The following is a 21,988-nucleotide window of genomic DNA, read 5'->3' as shown; positions in this document are numbered from 1 at the left end:
TCTGTATGCGTTACTAACTGTATATATGTGTGAGTGTGCATGTGTGTGTGTGCGTGCACGCGTGCGCTGGTATCTATTAATGGATGCTGTGCCTTGTTTTAATGAGGCTGCCTAGATGGCCCAGAGGATGCTCGCTCAGTGACAGCAGCACTCTGCCGAAGAGACTATTTACATAATACTGTGTGTGCACACAGGCATGTCTGTGTGACTGAGACTGAATAAAAGAGAGGCAGTGAGAAAGAGGGGAATTTTGTGTTTGAGCATCATTGTGTGCAGTCTCTTTCTCACACATAAAAACCCTCCTTATTGTTATTCCACATTTTTGTACATGCCATCCCTCTCCCCATCTTTTTTTTATACTTCCTGTTGGCTTGTCTCACAGTGCTCGCTCCCCCTGAATTCTTAATCCGAGAAGCACCTTGGCCATTTGACCACTCCCCCTTTTGTTCTCTTTTTCTCTCACACAGGCGGCACAAGGTTATTTACCTTCCAGCCAAGCTGAAAAACAAAAGGCTGCTCTTTGACAGCCAGTCAATGAGGAAAAATGTCTTTTGTCTCATTATAAGTCTCGTATTGGACATGAAATTAAGAGAATTTCAGGTGAAATAAAATGAAATAAAATAAAATAAAATAATAATAAATGAAAAAAAATGTGGGAATTTACATGTGTTTGTGTTATTGGTATTATTTAAAAAATACTAGTTCCAAAAAAAAAAAAATTAAAAATGACAGAATACATAAATCTGTATAACACAAAAATCTGTCAGATTTTTGAAATAGAATTTCCAGTGCAAACACTATAAATTTACCTCTTACACTTACTTAAAGGGACATAAAAGCCATGTGAAAATTTCTTTAATCGGTCTTTTTTTAAAATGTAATATTTCAGCAAAAATTGCTAATGACCATTGCTTATGACCATCGCTGTAATTTTTGTCAGGTGTGTCACCAACAGGTTTCTGAATTTTTGGACACAAAGTCACAATCTTGCGTTACGGTCTTCACTGACCACACACACTTTGCCGTGCACAGTCCTGAATCACAGCATTTCCCTTCCACCTCTTGGATGATCTCATTAACTCCCATTGAGTGTAAATTATTCTGTTTTATTCTCATTTTTTACGTTTCTGGCGTGCTCTCCCCTGACAGCCTTTCACCATTTCCCCTTACTTACTTCCTCTTGTGCCAACTCTGTACCTGTACGTTTTAATTAGCTTGTCAGATGCAGAAAAACAACAATTCTAATGGGATCTACACACTGCAAACAACAGCCATTGCTGTTCCTGCGGTTTTCTTCATTTATTACTGTAATTGTCATGCATGTGCTGGATGTGAGGTAAAACAGGGGTCACCGTTGTGTCTTTGGGGAGAGCTGTTTTGGAGCTGTAGTCAGTAGCTGTGATTCTTCATGGACATTTGTAGTTTTTTAAGACTTGCAAATTTACTAAGCATTAATGCTTTTTAATAAAACACAATGCTTTACCTTGATAACTGGAATCTGCCCATTTTCACAACAGTCTACTGCTGTAAGGCAAGCGAAGAGCCTTGCTTAAGGGCACCTCAGTGGTAGTTAAGGAAGAGGAGAACAATGCTTATTCACTTCCTCCGCTGAGATGAGAGAGGAGAAGAGAGGACTGTATTTGTCCTTTAATCCTCACACTTGTTTGGCCTTGAGCTGCTCCTATGCTGGTTCTGGCTGGAGGGCTCCCAGACAAACGCATGGCATACTGATGAAGGCATGGCACAAACACTCACACACACGCACATACTTAAGTGATAACTTGAAGAGGTGCTACTGAGAATGAAGTGTGAAAAGAGGAGTAGATTTGTCCATGATCATTTGCAATCGTCTGTAACCAATTTCAGAGTGTGTATTGATGTGCGTGTGTATGTGAGACTGAATGTGTTGGTGTGTGTACTTTTCTTTAAGTGTGCACCAACTGCTCTTGTCCTTGGGTTTATATAATAGCATTGTAAGGAGGTGAGAGAGGTGAGGTGGCAGTTGACCCTATCACCCATAATTTTACCTAACAATACATGTATGTGTGTGTGCATTAACATGTATCCAGTGCAGATTAGAGCTGTCTGTCACAATTCACTAACAATTCAAGTTTGGACAGTAACAGTAAGCCGTTCAGGTTGTGAAATAGAACGGATGCTCTTTGGCTGAGACGCAGAGGAGTGAAGTAGGCCCTCAGTCACAGTTAAAGGTTGTGCAGAGAAACAGTCCTTTACTCCGTTCAGTTTGGCAAGAGAAGACGAACAGATCCGTGTGCAGGAAAATACTAATGGTGGTGTGAAATGTGAACTAACATGGATGTAGGTGAAAAAGGTTTGTGACACTGTACAAGCAGACGGCATTGATTTTCCTGCTGATCTGACCATCCATTGTTTTCTTGTTCCTTATTTTGTGCTTTGCTTTGCTTAAATTCTCCATAGCTATTCGTGTTTACTGCTGTCTGAAGAGCAGGATTGTGTCTTCACAATCCTGCTCTGCCTTATCTTTGTTAGTTTTCCAGCATTACTTTGTTAAAGGATAAGGTTGGAACCATCCAATTCTAAAGACCAAAACCAATATGTTAATAAGACTCTTAATACTGCCTGACTTTCCTACCAAGCCAAAGCCTTAAGCCTATATGTTCCTACTAATGACACAGAGTATATCGTTAAAAATGAAATGTGAAAGGTTGAGCAGCTTCCTTAAACAGCTGGGTACTGTAGTTTTAACCAAACATTACTCAAACACTATGGATTTGAGACTTGGGCACTGTTTCTAGGTGTGGACAGTTACACGTTTTGTAATATTTACGACAGCAGGATGACATATGTGGCTCTGACTCAAAATAAACCACAGTATGCATGTTTGTTGTAATGAAGTGAAAATGGCACCCGGTGTAACACAGTGGCTCACAGAGGCACAAGCTATGCCAGCCTTTGGTAATATGGGTAACACTGTTAACAGGGTCATTGAATTTCTTTGGCTTTAATTAATTATAAGAATGTAGAATATCACCAGCTGTATCCTTAAATACTATTTATCTAAGAGGAAAACTACTTTCAGAATAAATTAATGAACTACAACCTACTCTGTTACTTTTTTACTACCACTGTCGTGCCATATGATTGAGTTAAACCTTGAGAAGAGTTTATTTTTCCCCCATCAAACATTATAACAAAACCTAACTTGCAATCTATGAAGCAAGCTGCCAGTCTAGGGAGTCCAACCTAATGACTGTCCTTTCAACCAGCCCCAGAAGCCTAGGCTACTTATCAACAGCCAGCCAGCCATACAGGCAACATTAGAGCACAATGTACTTACTAAGGTACAGCAATCTGTCTCTCTCTCTCTCTCTCTCTCGCTCTCTCTTTCTCTCTTTTTCTCACTCTCTTTTTCTGCTCTCCTTCTCCTCCACAGTAATCAACAGAGGCTTATGTAACTCTCTACCTGTGCTTATCTCCCTCTAACACACACCGACAGGCACATTGGCTGCCTTACTAATAACATGCTACCTCAATCTGGGGAGGGGGGAAAGAGAGGGAGAGAGGTTGGGGAACGAGGAGCGAGTGCTGGGGGAGGGGCCGGGAGAGGCAGGAATGAAAGGGAGGGAGGGAAAGAGTGAGAACGAGGAGTGAAGAAGGAAAGGACAAAAGGAGAGAAGGTGACGGAGGAGAATGTTAGGAGGTGACAGTAAAAGGATGATGATGAAAGGAAACAGTGCTATTCTTGCTCGCTCCTGCCCAAACAAAGCCGCTCTTTCTCTAAAACCCACTATCATTTCCCCAAACACTGACTGACTGACAGAGCGAAATGACTGCTTCTCTGAGGGGCCAGAGGAGAGTGGTGAGAAACCTGGCTGCTGGGTAATGAAAGAGGCACACTATATTTTCAGTTTCATCCATCTAGTGCATTGTATTCTTGCAAGCAGGCCCATACACTCACCGAGGTAGACGCTTGCACCGATGCACGCATGCATAAGTAAAATCTTAAAATGTTTCCAGGTACTCCGCCGCTCCATCTCCCATTCTTTTATCTTTTGAGGAGCTATATTGTGCCAACTGCATCAACTGATTCGACATGCCTTTCCAAAAGCTTTGTAATATGGCTGAGGCAGAAATAAACCCTCTTCCTGCTGTCTTCTAATTACGGGGAGAAAAAACTGCGATGTCCTTGTTTTAAGTAACATTAGTGTGCCTGAGTGCAGATGGTGTTTGAAAAAGCAGCAAGAGGAGAGATGAAGAGACTTTGAAGAGAGGAGGTGCCCTGCGTTTTAGCCTTTGTCAGAGGAGAGCTTCAACCATCTGTCTGATGTGTGTGCGTGCATGTATCGATGTGCATATCTGTATGCGCCTGTGTGTGCATGTGTGTCGGCTACTGCAGACACAGCACGCACTCTGAAGATTAGAGGGGGGGGGGGACAGGAGGACAAGAGATGGGAGATGATAGTACGAGTCAAGGGTGCAGTCATGCCACCTAGAGGGTGCACCTCTCTGCTCGTATTACCTTGACCGTTCTGTTCTCTGCTACTGAACAGGCGGAGAACAGGGATTCAGTGTGGTGTCAGTCTGAAGGGGAACATCCATTATTCAAGTGAAGAGAGGGGAGAATGTACCAACTGTATGGAGGAAGGGCAATTCCTATGAGAAAAAATAGTGCAAACATGAGTGGTCTGAATGCAAGAAACCAAAGACCAAACTGTAGAGCCATCTCAGTTTGTGGGGAGACTTCTCAGGCTCAATTTTCTTGATGTTGGAAAGACTGCACAGTGGCAATTTGCTGACCTTGAAATGCGTGTTGTTTTGGTATTTTTGTACCAGCACAGCAGGTATGGCGCAAAGGTGGAGGGAGAGGCAGAAAGAGACAGGAGGTCCATGCAGATGAGGCAGCAGGGTGAGATATTGGTGTTTTGGTGAATACTGGCTTTTATGGTGCCCTGAGAGTAAGTGTGGGTCACATCACACACATGATTTTTGAGTTGCCAACTGGTGATTTCACCTGTAAGAGCAAACAGTGTTTCACAATAATGTGCAGCTATAGAATAAGACTGAATAACCCAAATAAGCTATTTTGATCAAACATATTGCAACCAAAAGTCACTTTTAAATCAACACAAAAAATACAAATTCAATATGACCATAGAGAGAGTGCCACTAAAGCAGTGTGTGCTGCAGATTGCTGGATGACTTTTACCAACATTGCTTTTAGAGTGAAATACGGATGTCCAGTCTGCTGCTTCTAAATTCAATAAAGCCACACCAAGTGCAGTCTTATTATGTACGATAATGCATGCTGTGGCAGTCAACACCAGGCGGAATACTGTCACAATTGTCCACACATCATAAGCACATGAAACTGGTTAGTTATGACTTCCTGGAGACACTTTTGACTCTCTCCAATCTGTTCGTGTCTCTCCTGCTCTCCTCATCTAAAAATACCAAATTACAAGGGGCAATAGCTGTGTGCTGTCTGGCTTTCTTTCCAAGTTTGTTGGCAAAAGGAATGCTTCAGTTATAACTAAAATAGCTTTGGTTACATTTTATGGAGTTGAGTCACGAAGCAAGTAATCTTCAGACAATTTTGGCAGCGGTGCCATTATTGTTGCATGTAAACATAATCAAAATTTTATAGCCTCCAAGAGAGTCAGTAACTGCACACAACAGTTTCTGTGTTTATAACTGATGCCACACTGCCTACCTGTGCGTGCCAGATACCTTGCTGAACTGCTGCAGCTCACAGACAGCATTCCTGCTACTGCCAGTCATACCCTTTTATGCTGAGTGTGCTTTTTTTAATGGTCATCAATAATGAAGACGTAATGGAGGGATTCTGGCCATAGAAATGCCAGAGGGCTTTTAAAGTTGAAATGGATACAGGAAGTGTTGAGTTTTTCATGTCTGTTACATACAGATACAGACATTGAAACTATAGTGAAAATGTGTTATGTTGCTGGTATGATGTCAGTCTGCCTATCAACAGATCATTTTCACTTTGTTGTCTGTGCTTCCTGGGAACAGAGTGCTTCACGCAGTAAAAACAGACTACATGCCGAATCTGTAGATGAAGCCCTGCTGCAGCCACACCTGAGCCGCGCTGCACACGTGGGCTGTGTGGCTGCTCTAACCCGCTAACACGGACGGCGAAATGAAAAGCAAGAGCTTCCACCGAGCACATGTGATGCTCAGGTAGGCGATGTGGCCCGGGTGTGAGTGCAAATGAAAATGTACAATGCGTACCAAACACGACATGACTGGACTGTCAATACCTTCGTGAAGAAAAATACAACTTTAAAAGGCACATCATGCCCCTCTGGCAGCATATCTTTGAGGCAGCACGTTTGTGCATTGAACTTCTCAGACAATGTAATGTTTTTTTGTCTTGGAGGAGCAAGAGACAGATTTTTTTGTGATAGTTCCAATATACAGAATACAGCTTGGCAGCAAATAATACCAAAGCATCTGAAAATCTTTCAAACATGGATGCCTCACATCAGCAAGAGCTCAAGGTAACTCATCCTTCATTAAATGCTATTTTGATCAGGAACAACTTCCCTATCAAACAACTGTAGCTCAGTGCCAGCTAACTAGTCATTCAGTGGGCAAAACAAACCTGTTAGGAGTAATACTGGCAATCACCTTCTTGAGGCGTATGATACCTTGAACGCTTGCAACTTGTTACCATGGGAATCTTTCCCATCGCTACCTTCCATCCCACATGAAGGGAAGTCGGCATCAGTCTTTTTACAGCCAATCCTTACACACACACTGAGCAGCAATTTAGTTTCACATCAGAGCTAGCGTTTGTAGAAGCCGAGTATGTGGATCGATTGTATTTGCAGTCATTGATCAGGTAAGCATTGACCTCTGCTCGCAGGTCCGGGATGGAGAAGTAGGAATAGCCAACTATTGATCCGAAGCTGTCTCTGATATAATATCTGTTTCAAATTGAGGCGAGTCTAAACCAGCTGTCAGAGCACAAGATCACGGCCTGGCTGCCTTCCCTGAAGGTTAGAAAGAAAGGAAGGAGGGGGAATCCGTCCTGCACAATTCACACTGCTAAAGAGACAAAATATGCTTATCCATTCAGAAGGAATCGATGGGCAGAGGAAGAGAGAGAGGGTAGGGTGAGGGGACAGAGGAAGAGATGGAGAGATATCCTTGTCAAGTTGATGTTGCGTTCCCTCTCTGAGTCTCTGGGGCAATTTGCCAGTTTTAGTGGATTTTGTTTCAGCTGCCTCTGACTGTGAATGATGCTAACAGTGATGTTTTTAAAGTTTCTTCCTGTCTTTATGAGCAGAAGAGTGACTGCAGGGTGCATCTTGTTGATGAGGTCATTTAGAGAACAGACTTCATGTTCCCAATTTAGAAGAGCAGGAGCTGGGGATCATCAGCCCATCTGCCAGTGGTCACTGGAGAACATCCGCTCTTTCAACAACTTTATGTAGTATTGCTGTATTTCAGTCTGTGCATCGCTCCTCTCTACAGCCTACGTCATTGTGTAGACAATGCTTAGGTGTGTCACAAGTAGAAACAGTGACTCACTGAGTGAATTAGATTTCAGGCACTGATTAGGTCCCTGATTCAATCAAATGGGGACACTGATGACCTGTGTCATGACTTCCAGGCAGCATGATAAGGATGTCCTGTTGACACCATACAGTGAGACTTAAGTTTTAAAAAGACATAACAATAAAGTGCACTGTAACAATAATGACTTCCTCTTCTGCTCAAGGGAATTTTTCAGTGCAACAATATTGGCATTAAGACGTCCTGAGGTGAACTACATGGACACCTCTTTTTGGACCATAAACCAGTCTGACACGCACCACAAATCTGTCGGTCTCTTCTCTGCCTCTCCTTTTTTGTTCTATACTTACATTTTTGGCAGTCACAGGAGAGTTTTAATTTGCAGCCCATTTCTCTCTTAATGGCAGCAAGTGTGTATGCGTGTGTGTGTGTGTGTGTGTGTGTGTGTGTGTGTGTGTGTGTGTGCCCCGATACAGTAACTGAAAGAAGAAAAAGATGAGTCAATGATGCCAGCATACGACTCTCAGGGCCCTTCTAAAGTCCTCCATGTTTTTAATCACCAACAACTCTAACATCTAATTGATCATTAACATTTCTCCTGCGGATCCTTATCCCTCTGGGGACACCTTGCAGAACATCTCTCTCACATTATTATCATTTGTGTCTGTGTGTGTGTGTGCATATATGTGTGAATCTTCATATATTTCAGTTTTAAAGCAGGTATGTAGGTAGTAGGTAGGGTGGTAGTCAGGACAGCAATTAATATGGGGGAGGGTGTCAGCAGGCTCACAGTGCTTTAAACACCTCCTGCTCTGTTCTGACCCCTGATAAATCCATCATCTACATGCCACAGGGGAAAAACTGTGTCTGATGGCTGTGGTTCAAAAATTAGTTGAAGCCAAGAGATGTCACCAACTGTTGTACCCTATTGTTAGTTCATTAAATCGAATGATTATCCTTTTGTTGTATTGCTTGTTGGTAGGTAAACAGACAAAAGTAAGGCAAAGAAATGCACGTTGTCACACCCACGTATTACCACTTGAACATGGAACCATCAGCTGTTACTTATATAACAAATACAGTGCATGTTGTTAAGAGCGTTTTGGCTGGAGAGGGACATCAAAATTTAGTGGATCTAATGCTATTTAAGAGAGAAATGTTTGAACATTAAACCTTTGAGTGTCAGCTTTAAATGACAGGATGTGAATGGAATGATTATGTGAAATTATTTTCTCAGCTGAGCTTTTCCCTTTGATCTGGGTGTTTATATTATTTCCCATGGTGGAAACGAGCTGCCGCAGCTTTTTATCCAGATATGCTCGTGAGAACGCTCCACCACATGCCAGTCCAGAATGAACACATGGTGAACTCATCAAAACCAATACCTGTGTTGAGATTTGTTTTATTAATAGCATGTGGCTGTGGTTGAACAGATACGTTTTCTGTGGTCTTGCTGTGTGTTGAGTGACTATGATGCTCTGTCGGGAGAAGCATGGTGGTACGACAGGTCTGTTAGTGAATTGGATTGGCAAGAGATATGTCCACTTTGTCCATATTTGTGTTGCTGTGTGTAGAAATGGCCCTGTCTTTGTTTCCACCTCTCCCTTCTGCTGCCCTCCTCCCTCGCTCTCCCTTTGCTTCCTCCCTCTTCTCATTTCCTTTCCTTCCCACGTCTCTGTTCGTCCACGCTCTCTGCTACTTTCTGCCTCCTCCCCCCTCGTCTGCACTCCCCTCTGTCTCCTTTTCCCCTCTCTTTTTGTTTCCCTTTCCTCTGCTCTCCCCTCTCCTCTCGCCCTCTCGCTCCTCATCTGCTCAGTGTGTACAGACAGGCGTGCACTTCACCGCCAGCAGTGATTTATTCTGCTTAGGCAAATGAGTGTGGCTTACAGCATGCTGCTCCCTTTCTGCTTCATCAGTACACATTGCACATAACACTGGAGCAGGTTGCAGCCTGTAGGCACACACACAACCCCTGAAATGGATCTAAGAGACACGCTGGAGGGGTTCTTCTGCAACACAATGGGCTGATGTGATTCATGCCTGTGTTTTGGATGTAGTGGAATGTGTAATTGAGCATGTATATTACACAGCTTGTGCCTCTCATGTAATCATTGTTTTTACCACGGCGCCCTCAGCTGGGGCTGTGGTCAGAAAAATTGCCTCTTGAGGTCACTTACTCACTCACTAAGCAATGCTCGGTGGATGATAAGAATGGGAGATATGGTTGAAATCAATGCATTCCAACATTTAATAAGACATGTTTTCTGATACTGGTATATATCAAAATATGGTGGACGGATAAAAATATAATATCTAATCCTACAACCCTGATTCTAAAAAAAAAAGAAAAAAAAAAAGATGGGATCCTGTGTAAAACATAAATAAAAACAGAATGCAATCATTTGCAAGCAAACTGTTTGCCGACAACAGTTTTACAAAGTTTTCATGAGACCATGTAGTAGCATCCTTTATTCATTCATGTGTTCACAAAGTGGTGAACCTCGCTCCATCCTTTACTGTGAACAACCGAGCCTTTCCAGGATGCCCCTTTCATACCCAATCATGATACTATCACCTGTTACCAGTAAGCCTGTTTACCTGTGGAATGTTTTAAACAGGTGTTTTTGGAGCATTCCACATCTTTCCCAGTCTTGAGTTACTCCTGTCCCAACTTTGAAACGTGCATCAAATTCAGAATAAGCATATATTTACAAAAATCAATGAAGCTGATGAGGTCAAACATTAATTATATTGTCCTTGTGCTGTTTTCAATTGAGTATATGTCAAAAAGGATTGGCAAATGATCACATTCTGTTTTATTTATGCTTTTCACAGTTTTTTTGGAATCAGGGTTGTAATATATGTAATTGAGGTTTAATGGAATGAATGTACCACTGATGTGTATTCCATCAGACAAACATTTTCGCTCTCATAAAACAGTTTTAGTAACTCGTGAAACTCCCATTTTGAATAGTTGTAAAACAACACATGATCACAGTAGGAAAAGATTTTTCCTGTCACTACAGTTTCTTACGTCCGTGTATTTATTTTGGTTTATTGTGGTTTACCATGATTCTTTCACTACAAACAGCTATCGGATCCTCTTTTGTCCAAATACTTTTCTTCACTGTATCACGATGTATGAACACATGCAGCAAATGTTGTCACATCATTTTTTTTGGCAGTGACTTCAGTGCTTTTCTTGCTCATTTAGTCATTTATTTACACTATTTTTATGTTAAGGTAGATGAAGGAAGGTACGATCCAGCGCTCTGTAGATTCAACACATTTAGTGTGAATATGACTGACACATGGTGCTAAAATAGACCGGAGACGTACAGCACGTAACTGGCTACACTTGAGTTTACTATTTTGTGGTTTCAGCAGACACAAGTGCACAGAAATGTGTCACTTGCAGCTGCCATCTTTGTTTGGCTGAAAAAATGTGTTGCTACTTGAGCAGCGGGTAAAAAAATCTCTTGTATTGTGCAGCACATAGAATATTTACTGGTCCAGATGGACAGAAGAGTATTTAAGGATTCTGGAAATACTTTCAAAACCACAGCGGGTGAATTTTGTTTATCCTTCTGAAAAGCAGTTTCTCCGATCTGTCATTCAAATGTAATTATTAAAGCAAAAAGCTCAAATTTAAAAGTGGGCCTCATATTACAGATGTGTCCGAACATCAAATATTCACATGGCCACACAACACAGGCAAAAGACGGACATTTAACAAACCATCACAGCAATCATAGTGTGTCATTGCGCACAAACAGTGTGCTCAGGTGCGCTCTGTGTCTTGCTGCTCATGTGTGAAAGTGTGAAGAAAGAGGAGGCGCTGCCCCATGGATACCTGTGACCTGGTCGACGAGGATGCGGGAGGTGATGATGCGTCCGTACTGGGAGAAGAGCTGCTCCAGCTCCTTCTGGGTCATGGTCTTGGGCAGGCCGCTCACATACAGGTTGGCGTCACGAATGGAGGCTGAGCTGGGTCGCGCATATGACACCTGTGGGAACAGACACAGTCTCAGGGCTTGTATAAATAAATTGAGGCTCCAGTAGTTTATTACTCATTAACATCCTGGGGAGGTTTAAATCTAAACAAGATTAAAGTGTGAGAGGAACAGGATTTTGTGTGTGTGTGCGTTCGGGTGTGTGTGTTTTGGATCAGCAGGGGTGCGGGCCATTGGATCCACAGGGAGGAAAATGTGACTTTATTTTCTTGGTACACCTTGCCGTGGGGATTATCGTTGTCAGGAAAAGATTTAGCTGCTTAGAACACTGGAGAGATAACACTTGAGTCGTTTGCTGTTAGAGGCAGAGGAAACTTTGTTCCCTTGAGTCGAAACCACAGGTGTTTTACTTTGAAAGGACAGCTCAGGTAGCCAGGGGAACAGGATTAATAGTATTAGGACTTTGACCAAAAAAGCTCTTCATTCACCCTATTGATTTCAAGCGCTATTCTGAGTGAAACGTTAAAGAGTAAAAAAAAATGTAAGAGTTAATACACTGTGTTTGCAGATGTCTTTTTTCAGTCGGCCTTTTAATGAACACATTAGCAATAAGCAAGTAACCAAAAGCCTTTTCACCAAGTGCCATTTAGCCTTGCAAACCATGAAGAGCGGATTTCAGTGAGCTTTATTCAGCAGCTATACAGTACGTGTAAAACCTTTAACATCCTCCACTGCAGAGCATCTGCACCTGTCCTGCGTTCTTCAAAGAGTAGCATTGGGAGTTAAGTTGTTTGCTGCTGCATCTGCTCTGATTTTTCATACATATAGTCCACTTTTTAAAGCACATGCATACATATACTCTCACACACATGCACAAACACACAAATCCATTACATTCTTGCCCTTCCAGTCTCACCGAGGGAATAAAAAGACTTCTTCATGTTATCACTCACCCACACAACTTCACCTCCACCACACTTATACGTTAACACTTATGCATGAGCATATATCTATTAACATACATACACACACACACAGCTTTCATAGCTATTTTCCAGTCATTCACATTCTCCTACCTCGAAGATATACCATGTATGAATTTCATCTCTAATGGTGCAAATGGTGAGACCTGAGTAACTGGATCGACTGTGCGGTGCAGCTCCCAGCAGAAGCTTTCTACCAGTGAACCTTCACTTGTCAAACGTTGTCCCCAACATCCTCATATGTATACCCGATTTTACTCGAGCAAAAGTTGCGTAAATCCCATTACTACTGCTGCTGACTGGAGCAGCTTTCCCTTGCTGTACTTTCATTACCACTGACATGTGGAGACATAAGCCATCAAATAAGGTTAAAGTCAGGCAAATATGGCGGATATGCAATCATATCCTTGAGCAACAGCATGGATATCTTGCTGAACTCTTAACGGTGGGAGAACGGGATTGGGAACAGCTGGCTTTCCCCATGTCTCACTTTCCTTTCACACATCTTCATCTCTGGCCGCTCTGCTCAGTTCCTCTGTCTTCCTCTTCCTCTCTGCATCTCTCTCCTTTTTGCTGCCTGGGTCTTTTCCTTCTGCTTCCTTCCTGCATGCTGCCTCACTAAACCTTTTTCTCTCTTCCAGATTCTGCCTCTTTTTGCTCCTCTTCTCTGTGCAGCTCTCCTTCATTTTCTCTCCTTGTCAGCCAACTCCAGATGTCTAATCCATCAACACCTCCTCAAGCTGTGAGCGGTATTGTGTACAAGTGTGGTGTGGTGCACGTGTGAAGCAGTGTGTGTGAATGTGCATGTGCAGGAAAGTTGGAAAAAGTGTGTGAGATTATGTGCATGCATGTCACTGTGAGCTCCTCTCACCTTTGGCATGCTGCTTCCCCTCACGCCTCAATAAGAAAGAAGCATCGCTGACAAAATCTGAGGTGTCATGGTGGAGGAAACCGCAGCAGCGAAACCAACTCAAACACACTCCACAGAGAGACACATTGCCCGAGAGCATGTGAATCTCTGGGCAAAGCGTTTCCTCACAAGTGTAGTGGCAGAGTGTGGGAAGGGTGTGACATGAAAGAGCGCCAAACTTAATTTTAGAATTACCGTATTGCCTTTTAATTTACCTTGTTACCTTTAGGGTATTTCAGTCTGTTGTGGAGAGAGAAAGCAAGGAAAGAGGGTAGTGGGAGGGAGGAAATGAAGTGTGAAAGAGCGATAGCGCCAGACAGAGATGCAGAGGTGTCTTCTGTCATTACGGAGACCGCCTTTATCTCACGAACAACTTGAGGCAACCTCTTGTGTCATGACAGTGTGAGTGTGAAAATCTGTGAACTCTGCTGCTACACTCAATGAAGACCTCATGAATTTCATGCTTCATAAATAACCTTCAACGGTTTCCACGCTTTATGCTGGAAATGCCTATTTATGCTGAAGTCCCCATGTTGGCTGACCTGCTTTGTATCGTATTGCTCATATGTGTTAAGAGCAGTACTCTGGTAATTCACAGCCAGTCTTTATCTTTTCCAAACACTTGTAATTGTTGCTCAGAGAGCCTTGCTTTGCTCAAACTGTAGGTCGCAATGACCGAATCAGACATGTGGACAACACGCACAAATACAGACATGATCCATAAGCACGTCAAAGCACCACAGATCCCACCTCAAACAACCCAAAATGTACACACATTTAATACAACACATGCAGAAAACACATAAAACAAATCACATATTGTTCTCCTTTTTTCTATGGGAGTTAGACAAGAGCCAGGATGCTGCGCTGAGCCAAGGCCAGGTCAGGCAGGGATTCCCCATTCACAACTCTGGGCTAATCCCATCCTATTAGATTAGATTACATTACAGTAGATCAGATTAGATCAGATGACAGAGAGCGAGAATCCAGGGATTACCACAGAGCAACAGATTACTGCCCATTTTAAAAGCAACAGTATATCAGCAGGCACAGAGCAGAGGGGATGGTAGTCGAGGATGTGAGAAAGGAGAAAACAAGACCAGGAGAAAGACTGATATGTTGAAGCTGACATATGCAAAAACAACTGCTTGTGAGGTTTGGTTTTTAGACAAGTTTTCAAACATGTTTGGAGGAGGGACAGCACAGTGCTGGCACTGATTTATCTGTCTTACCTCTTTGACAAACACCAACAAGCCTGCACATTAGTCATGCCATTAAAATGCAATAACGGAGCCCTCAATTATTTTGGAAAACATGCAATGATTGACGTGTTTCTTCCCTTTCACTTAGATGTGTGTATACATATATATTTAATTTTACCTTTACATGTTGACATTTAGAAAGTAATTAGCATATCAGCCATAGTCACAAGCGTTTTAATGTGTCTCTTTGATTTAGATGGTCTTTTTATTTCGGAGGCTCATGCATGTTAATCCCATCTTGCCCTCCAACTCATTCACAAACAGCATCACTACCTAAAAGGGCTTTAAGAGAGATGAAAGCAGCCTTAAACTTTAGGTTTAGCATGACCCCCACAACTTTCTAAAATCCTTTTGATTTGATTACTTATCATGAAGCAATTCGTTTTTGCATTTTGCAGTAATGCTTTTCAAATATTTAGCTGCATATGTGTCATGGAAACAATTATGCTCTGTTATAATTAGACTTGTTTAGCCGGACGCAGTGTCAGTTACCTTGATCGTTTTGGTCTGAAGTCTGAGTCCATTTAACGTGTTGATGGCTTTCTCTGCGTCCTTTGGATCGATGTAGTTGACAAAGCCGTAGCCCAGGCTCTGTCCTGAAATGCCAGAAGGAGGGAAAGAAAAGCTTTTAAAATGTTATCTCGATTCAATAATTCTGTTGCTTCAATTTGCTCACTGACAACAAGGAAACATCTTAATTTATACTCATCATCCATGCTTTGAGGGGAGACAGAGAGACCCTCATTATTATAGAATAGATGGATAAACAATTTGTAGGTTTAAATTTGACATATGGCACCATATTTCCTACTGATTCATAATTATACTCTCTTCCAATGCATTGAATCTTGCATTATGTTTTTTGTTGATAATAAGGGGAGATGTTTAAGTTTAGACTCCTCAATCATATGGCTGTGCGATTTGTTGACCAGAGTTTGATCCCTCCTGAAGCTGAAAATGATACTCAGCCCTTTCTCCCATCCACAGACACCCTCTTGGACATCATGCATCTTTTCCTGGGAAATCCTTTGCAACATCTCTTCATCACCGCTGACAAGATCACAGTGACTCCTGCCTCGGAGCACAAAGAGTCTCGGTATGACTTTTGTCAACCGCGTGTCATGTGAAGCCTGCTCTGTTGCCACAACCCTGCAGATTTGTGCTCTACAACATGTGATGGAGGAGACAGCCGCTTTATAGGTCCTTGTACCCTTAACTGAAATATATTCACTACTACATTAAATACTTAAAAGGATCAGTATAAGATCATTGAAGAGATAATACTGGTCAAATAACAGTAGAAAAAGGTACAGTCTAAAGAGTAATTCTGGTATTTTTAAACCTGGGCTGTATATTATTTTGGGGTCTAAGTGACTTAAACGTTCAAAACATTTTGGGATTGGCCCAATAGATCGCCTCAGTATATTGTGAGACAATAGTTTGGATCAGACCAAAGTTGCCCCATTTCAGGGCTGCCACCTGAGCTGATCCACTGGACCAATTCCAGAACTTTTTATACATATTACAGTCCCAGATTTAAAAATATTAGAATTACATGTTAACAGGTAAAAGAAAGACATCGCTACCTGATATATCATGACAATGATCTTATTGAATAGGAAATGTGAAGACTCTGATCCTTGCAGTCCTAATTATTAGTTGCTCATTATATTGGTGATCTCTGAGCTTGAGAAAATGTTTCCAACTGGTGCATTTTCTATCATTTGTTCAAGATAGAGGTGTCAACGACTGAATGCATAGAACATGCCATAAATTAAACTCAGATATTCCCTGAAATGCCCCTGCAAATATCACAGTAAGTACAACCAACATATTTGTTACTGTCTTTCAGCTGTGCAAAAAGAGAGAGAAAAAAAAAAATACCACCCCCATTTCCCTCTAAGCTCAAAGTGTCTTAGATAGCAGACTCCCTTTGAGTGTGAAGCAGGCCTGACATCTCCCAGTGTTTCCCCGACAGATCAAGCCTTTCAACAGGCGTAGGACTTTAAGAGGACGCCTCCAGCCATCAGGGCCTTCAGTCGGCTAGTTTTCAACAAACAGCCCCTATCCACTAACACCACACACAAGCACAAAGAATCCCAGTCAGTTTAAGAGGAGCGGCATGCACATATTCACGCTAATGGGAACAGACAGCGGTTAGTCAGAGACAAAGTGAATCACAAAATATGGAGCATGGCTGTTTCACAAAATAAATACATTTGGGCTATGGATATCACAGCACAGAACAGCTCAGCAGTGAGCAGTGGAAGGGCCAGGAGGGACTTGTAGTCCTAACATCAAACAGCTGATGATTTTCTCTTCTTCTCTCCTCTCCTCCCTCTTCTCCTCTGGATTAACTGTGGATTATCAGACTCTCTATTGTTAATTAAAAACCTGCCATCCTGAAGAGACTCCTGCTATTTATAACTAACCCCCTTCTCCTCCTCCTCTCTGACTCTTAGCTGACATCAGGTGTTAAGTTTGTCAGTTTAAATATAACTCGCAAAATCATTCTTTGTGGCTTCGCTTCTTCATTAAATAGTGTGCACACAAAAGAGACCACAAATAATCAAGAGAAGGGGACATGTGGCAAAAGCATTTCAATTAATGAGTTGAGATAAACATGCATGTAGCTTTAGTTTGACATGGGCCATAATAATATTTGAAGTATTTCATCCAAATAAATATGGTAAATAGGAAAAATTTCAAACTGTAACTGGTCATAGGTGCATTTATTCAATTTACACTGACCCTTTAAATTCCAGATGGGTGCAACAGCTGAGAGCCTCCTCCTTGTGACGCTCCTCTCTGGTGTTTGCCATCTCTCCCACCCTCGCCTCCCACTTACCCATCACCTCCCGCACCTCTCTCCCTCATCTTCAACAAGAAATGTGAGGTTCGACAAGCGCAGCTACCAGAGGGTTAGCTGAAAATGAAGTGTGCTGGCGAAGAGCACTCATGCAGGGCAATCGAAATGGGCTGACTGGTGCTTAATGGTACCAAGACTCTTAGCACTCATGGAGTAGTCAGGCAGCCAAATGGGGGCAAACGGGCAGCCATGGACGCTGCTGCTGTGTGCAGCTTCACTGTAGGTCTATGTGTGTGTGTATGCATGTGCATGTTTGGGTGTATTGGCATTTGTACAACTTAGTATGCAAATGTGGGCATGCACATGAGTCAGCAATGAATTGTGGTCTAGCAACAAACATAATAATATATTTGCTTTGATTACAGGTCTGAATGTGGTTTTCAGCTGCAATGATATAAATGATGCTTTTATGTAAGTTTGCATTGAGTGTGTACATTGTATGCATGGGGAGCTTTGGCTGGTGTTGGCATATGTGCCCACCCCCGCTCTCTTCTTCACTCCCTCTTTGGCAAGGCTGAGGGCCTCCAGGGCTGGAGGGAAGAGGGTGGGTGCGAGGTTTGCTGGCTGGCATCAGTCCCCAGGTGAGTGGGGAGATGAAGGAGAGACAGAGGGAGACATATGCCTGCAGCATCAGGAAAGCTCCAGGAGGGGATTCCACCAACCATTTCCAGCCTGCTACTGAGCAGCAAACAGCAGGGAGCCACCGGCAGACTGCCTGGCTGCTCGGAGTCTGCACGGATGGGTGGGAGACGCAACGCCAGCGCACTGCACAGATGTACACACATGTGCACACACATGCAAGTAAACACGTAATCACTCAAGCACACGGAAACAAACACAAGCAGTAAAGTATGTCCTCGCAGCAGGACAGTGAGGAGTGGGATGGCTGGCAGCTAACCAGTGAATGCATGATTGCTCATGTTTGTGTAGAGGGGGGTATTTTAGTTCCGAAATCGTCAAGTGAATGTCAACACTGAAAAGTTGAACACTGGAGATTTCCATCCTTTATCTTATTTGTGCATGTGCAGTCGTATAGGTGAGGCTACTACTGTAAGCGCTTTTCCATCTGTGACCTACAATATGCACGCAGAAAGAGGAGGCAGGCAGTATAGTTGGCTTCAGCCTGTCACAACACCTGCCCTGTTCACCTCAGAACTCCCCAGCAGGATCAGCCCTGCATGCTGCCTGCATTTGGATCACACCATGACAGTGCTGCGCTCTGTGCCGGCTCAACACACCGCAGTTAAGCACAGTTTAGATGCAGTTTAGGAAGGCTCAGCATCATTTAGCCTACCACGACGTCTTATTGGAATGCAAGGAAGAGGCCAGCCCATGCTGCTTGACATTATTAGAACGCCGGACAAAAGCTATTACCGTGATGTAAAGACGAAGCAAATCATGGTGTTTATAAAGCTGTTTGTAAAGTAAATAATGTTCAACGTCATGGCTGGTGGTAGACCCGTACCTGGCATTCTGAAATAATCGGCATTGGACGATGCCTGCACTCATAAGGCATAAATTATGTTCAAGGGAATAATACATTAGTGTTATATAGATGTTCATTTGGGCCACATACAAAGAGATGCTGCTGGGTGCTACTGTGTGCACATCTGCTTAGGCAATCAGAGACAACAACAACATGCTATCAGCATTGTATATCTGCCGTAAGCCGTCCTGCTCTCTAAATATCAGCACTGGCCATCGACAAACCCATGTCAGTCAGCCACTAGTCATGTCATCTACCAAACTGGTGCTTCACTGCTGCTGAATCAAAAATTAACATAAGGTTACAGAAATGCTGTAGAACAGAATTAGGGAAAAAAAGATGCTGATAGATTTTATTGACAAAGGCTTTCTCCTAGTATTTCATAATTACAGAAAAAAAAAATAACTTGAGGAAGCGCTCTATCTGAGGCAATATAGAGAAGCTATTAAAAATGCATGATAAATAGCCTCTAATGGGGTTGTAGCTAACAGAAAAATCAGCCTTGTGCTGATCAATTACCTTAATGGATACATTAACTTATATATTTTAATTGTCAATTAAAACCAAGAACCCAAATGATGTATTGCTCTTCATAATGGCCTTTTAATGAGGTTTGATATTCATTTGCCTTTGATTCATAAGCTGCTTACAATGCCAGTTGTGCAAATTCTACAGCAGTTGTAACGACACAAGTAGATGTGCAATGGCAATGAAAGGGGGCTTCTTAATAAAAAGAATGTAAATTTAATATGGTAGAGGTCTCGTAATAAAGAATGTCCTCAAATGGGATCCATTTGAAGTATATAAATGTAAGAATCTAGGCTTTCTTAATGATATTATATTGTATGGGTACAGTATGTGTATGCACTCATGCATTTGCCAAAACATGTCATCACACATTACGTTCAGGTTTAGGTAACACTTCAGTGCTTTATCACATAGTGCCATGTCCAGTTTCACTAAAGGACTAACCACACTGGCTGTGGGAGTGAAGAGGTGGGGGCTAATTTGGACTCACCCCCACTCTTGGCAGACTATTTGTACAATCTGACATAAATTGTATAGGGAGGTGGGCATGTTTTTCCGTGGTAAAATCACTGCTATTTCTAGTGAGAAGCTCTTTGGTGTGTTAGCGAGGTGTTATGACTAAGCCATTATTCGTTTCCTGAGGAGCAGCAGGTTGCCCAATGTGTGAGATGAGAAAATGAGTGTACTTCGAGCGAGTGTCCTGCCTGCTGGCCCCACACTGTAATTTTTCCTTTCCCCCTTCAGTGTGTACACACACATACACAACCTCACACAGCAGACAGTGAAAATTGGCACAACATACCTATGCAAAATGACATATAGGTACATAAATAAGTGCAAACAAAAGCAAAATATATGTATGCATAGCTACAGCACATTTACAGGCATATAATCAAGTCAAACATATCCATGTATGACACTGTCAAGCACATCGTAAGGTACACATAGTAAGAGACTCCAGTTGCATATTGCCTGTCATTATTTTGTGCCTTTTTGTTGTATTATGTGACTAAGAGCCCTGTACTGCAGACATGAAAGCATCTTCATCTCTTGCTATCATCAGGAAACGCACTATAGACTCTTTGATCTAGAGTGGTAGCTACCGAATGAAACACATAGCTGCAAGAACCCTCTATTTTACTGAGCCTCCCTGCAATTTATTGTTCTTAATACTGTTGTCTGAGTAGTGTTACAGTCACAGTCTCAAAAAGTTAATTTGAACCACTGACTGTGTTGTCAAAACAGACATTATACGGTTTTACTTGGAGTAGAGGCATTCTGCAGTGGTGATACAACTGCCAACTTGCTCCAATTCTGTTTGAAATTATTCACTTGTTCGTCCTCTGTTCGTGCGTAGTTTTATAATTTCATTTTTAGTCATCGCCATAAAGTAAGAACTTTGTGTAGTGCATCATGCCCAATAAATGGAAAAAGCTCTGCACGAATTTTTAGCAATCTCCTAAAATGAAAAAGCTGGTAAAAAAAAAAAAAATCTATGTGAAGGGACGTTTTAAAGGCTTTCTATAAAACACGTCTAGTTGTTCCCTCGCCCTGTCAGCAGGCAAGTCTGCCTATCATTCAGAAGTCATGGGTGGACAGAAGCATCAAAAAGGGGTGAGGGAGGAGTTGCAGCTTGCAGGGATCATCAGAGCTATGAGCCAGTGATGCTAACACACCTTGAGAGGTCCAGCGCCTTCTTCCCAGAGACAGGCAAATCCGTTCAGTCAGTCTTGAATTTAGCGACATTTTAAGACGAGGCAAAGGGGAGGAAAAAAAACATTTCACATTGTCAAAATAAATGTGTCACATCCACTGCTTCCATCCTCTCTCACCCTCTGACGTTTTGCCCCTTGCTGTAGCAGCAACTTGAGGTAGTGCTATTTTTGATGGCCAGCGCTCCCCAACATTTCAAAAGGTGCCCTGTCACCACCTTCATGTCAGAAGACATTTCACTTACCTTAAAGAGGGTCAACTCCATAGTGGAGAGGGAGTTGAGTGAGTTTGCAAAAATGATAAATGCAAAGACAAAAGGCTACAGTGCCTCAAATGTTAGCAGTACAGTTAGAGCATATCATGTGGCATGTATTCAGCCCATTTAAATAACTAAATTCATAAACAGAGCCACGTCCCCCGCACACATGCATCTACTGTAGATCCCTCTCCCACTCACTCATTCAACACATCTTTCCCTCCTGGGTTGCCAAGGTAGCAGCCACTGTTGCAGTCAGGAGGCTCCCACTCTCAGTTCCCAAGGCCCTGCTTCCACCAACACACACGCATAGACACACACTTGCCCACGTAGAGGCTCAGGGACAGACACACACATGCATGTAAACCACCCCCTTGTGGTGGCTCCCTGAGCCGTGGGGCCAGTGGACTGCAGCCTGCAGTGTGTGGGCTGGCTGTGCATCTGAGAAAGAGGAGGCAAGCTGACAGACAGAGAAGCCCCTTTAAGTCTTGGATAACCCTGTTATGT

General features: G+C 42.6%; 1 protein-coding gene across 9 annotated transcripts in view; it reads right to left on the bottom strand.

Moving 5' to 3' along the window:
* The window catches only part of elavl4 (ELAV like neuron-specific RNA binding protein 4), a 72,588-nt gene that overhangs the window by 11,083 nt on the left and 39,517 nt on the right, over positions 1–21,988 (bottom strand). For all 9 annotated transcript variants that reach the window (XM_070960217.1, XM_070960220.1, XM_070960224.1 and 6 more), the window contains 2 exons: positions 15,122–15,225; positions 11,375–11,528 (listed from right to left, as the gene is read on the bottom strand). In XM_070960217.1, coding sequence (XP_070816318.1) covers positions 11,375–11,528; positions 15,122–15,225 — 258 coding nt within the window. The remainder of the gene's footprint in view (positions 1–11,374; positions 11,529–15,121; positions 15,226–21,988) is intronic.

This window comes from Chaetodon trifascialis, chromosome 4 (genome assembly GCF_039877785.1).
Source record: "Chaetodon trifascialis isolate fChaTrf1 chromosome 4, fChaTrf1.hap1, whole genome shotgun sequence".
NCBI lineage: Eukaryota > Metazoa > Chordata > Actinopteri > Chaetodontiformes > Chaetodontidae > Chaetodon > Chaetodon trifascialis.
The sequence above is the reverse complement of the archived record's forward strand: the minus strand, read 5'-3'. Positions and strand labels throughout refer to the sequence as shown.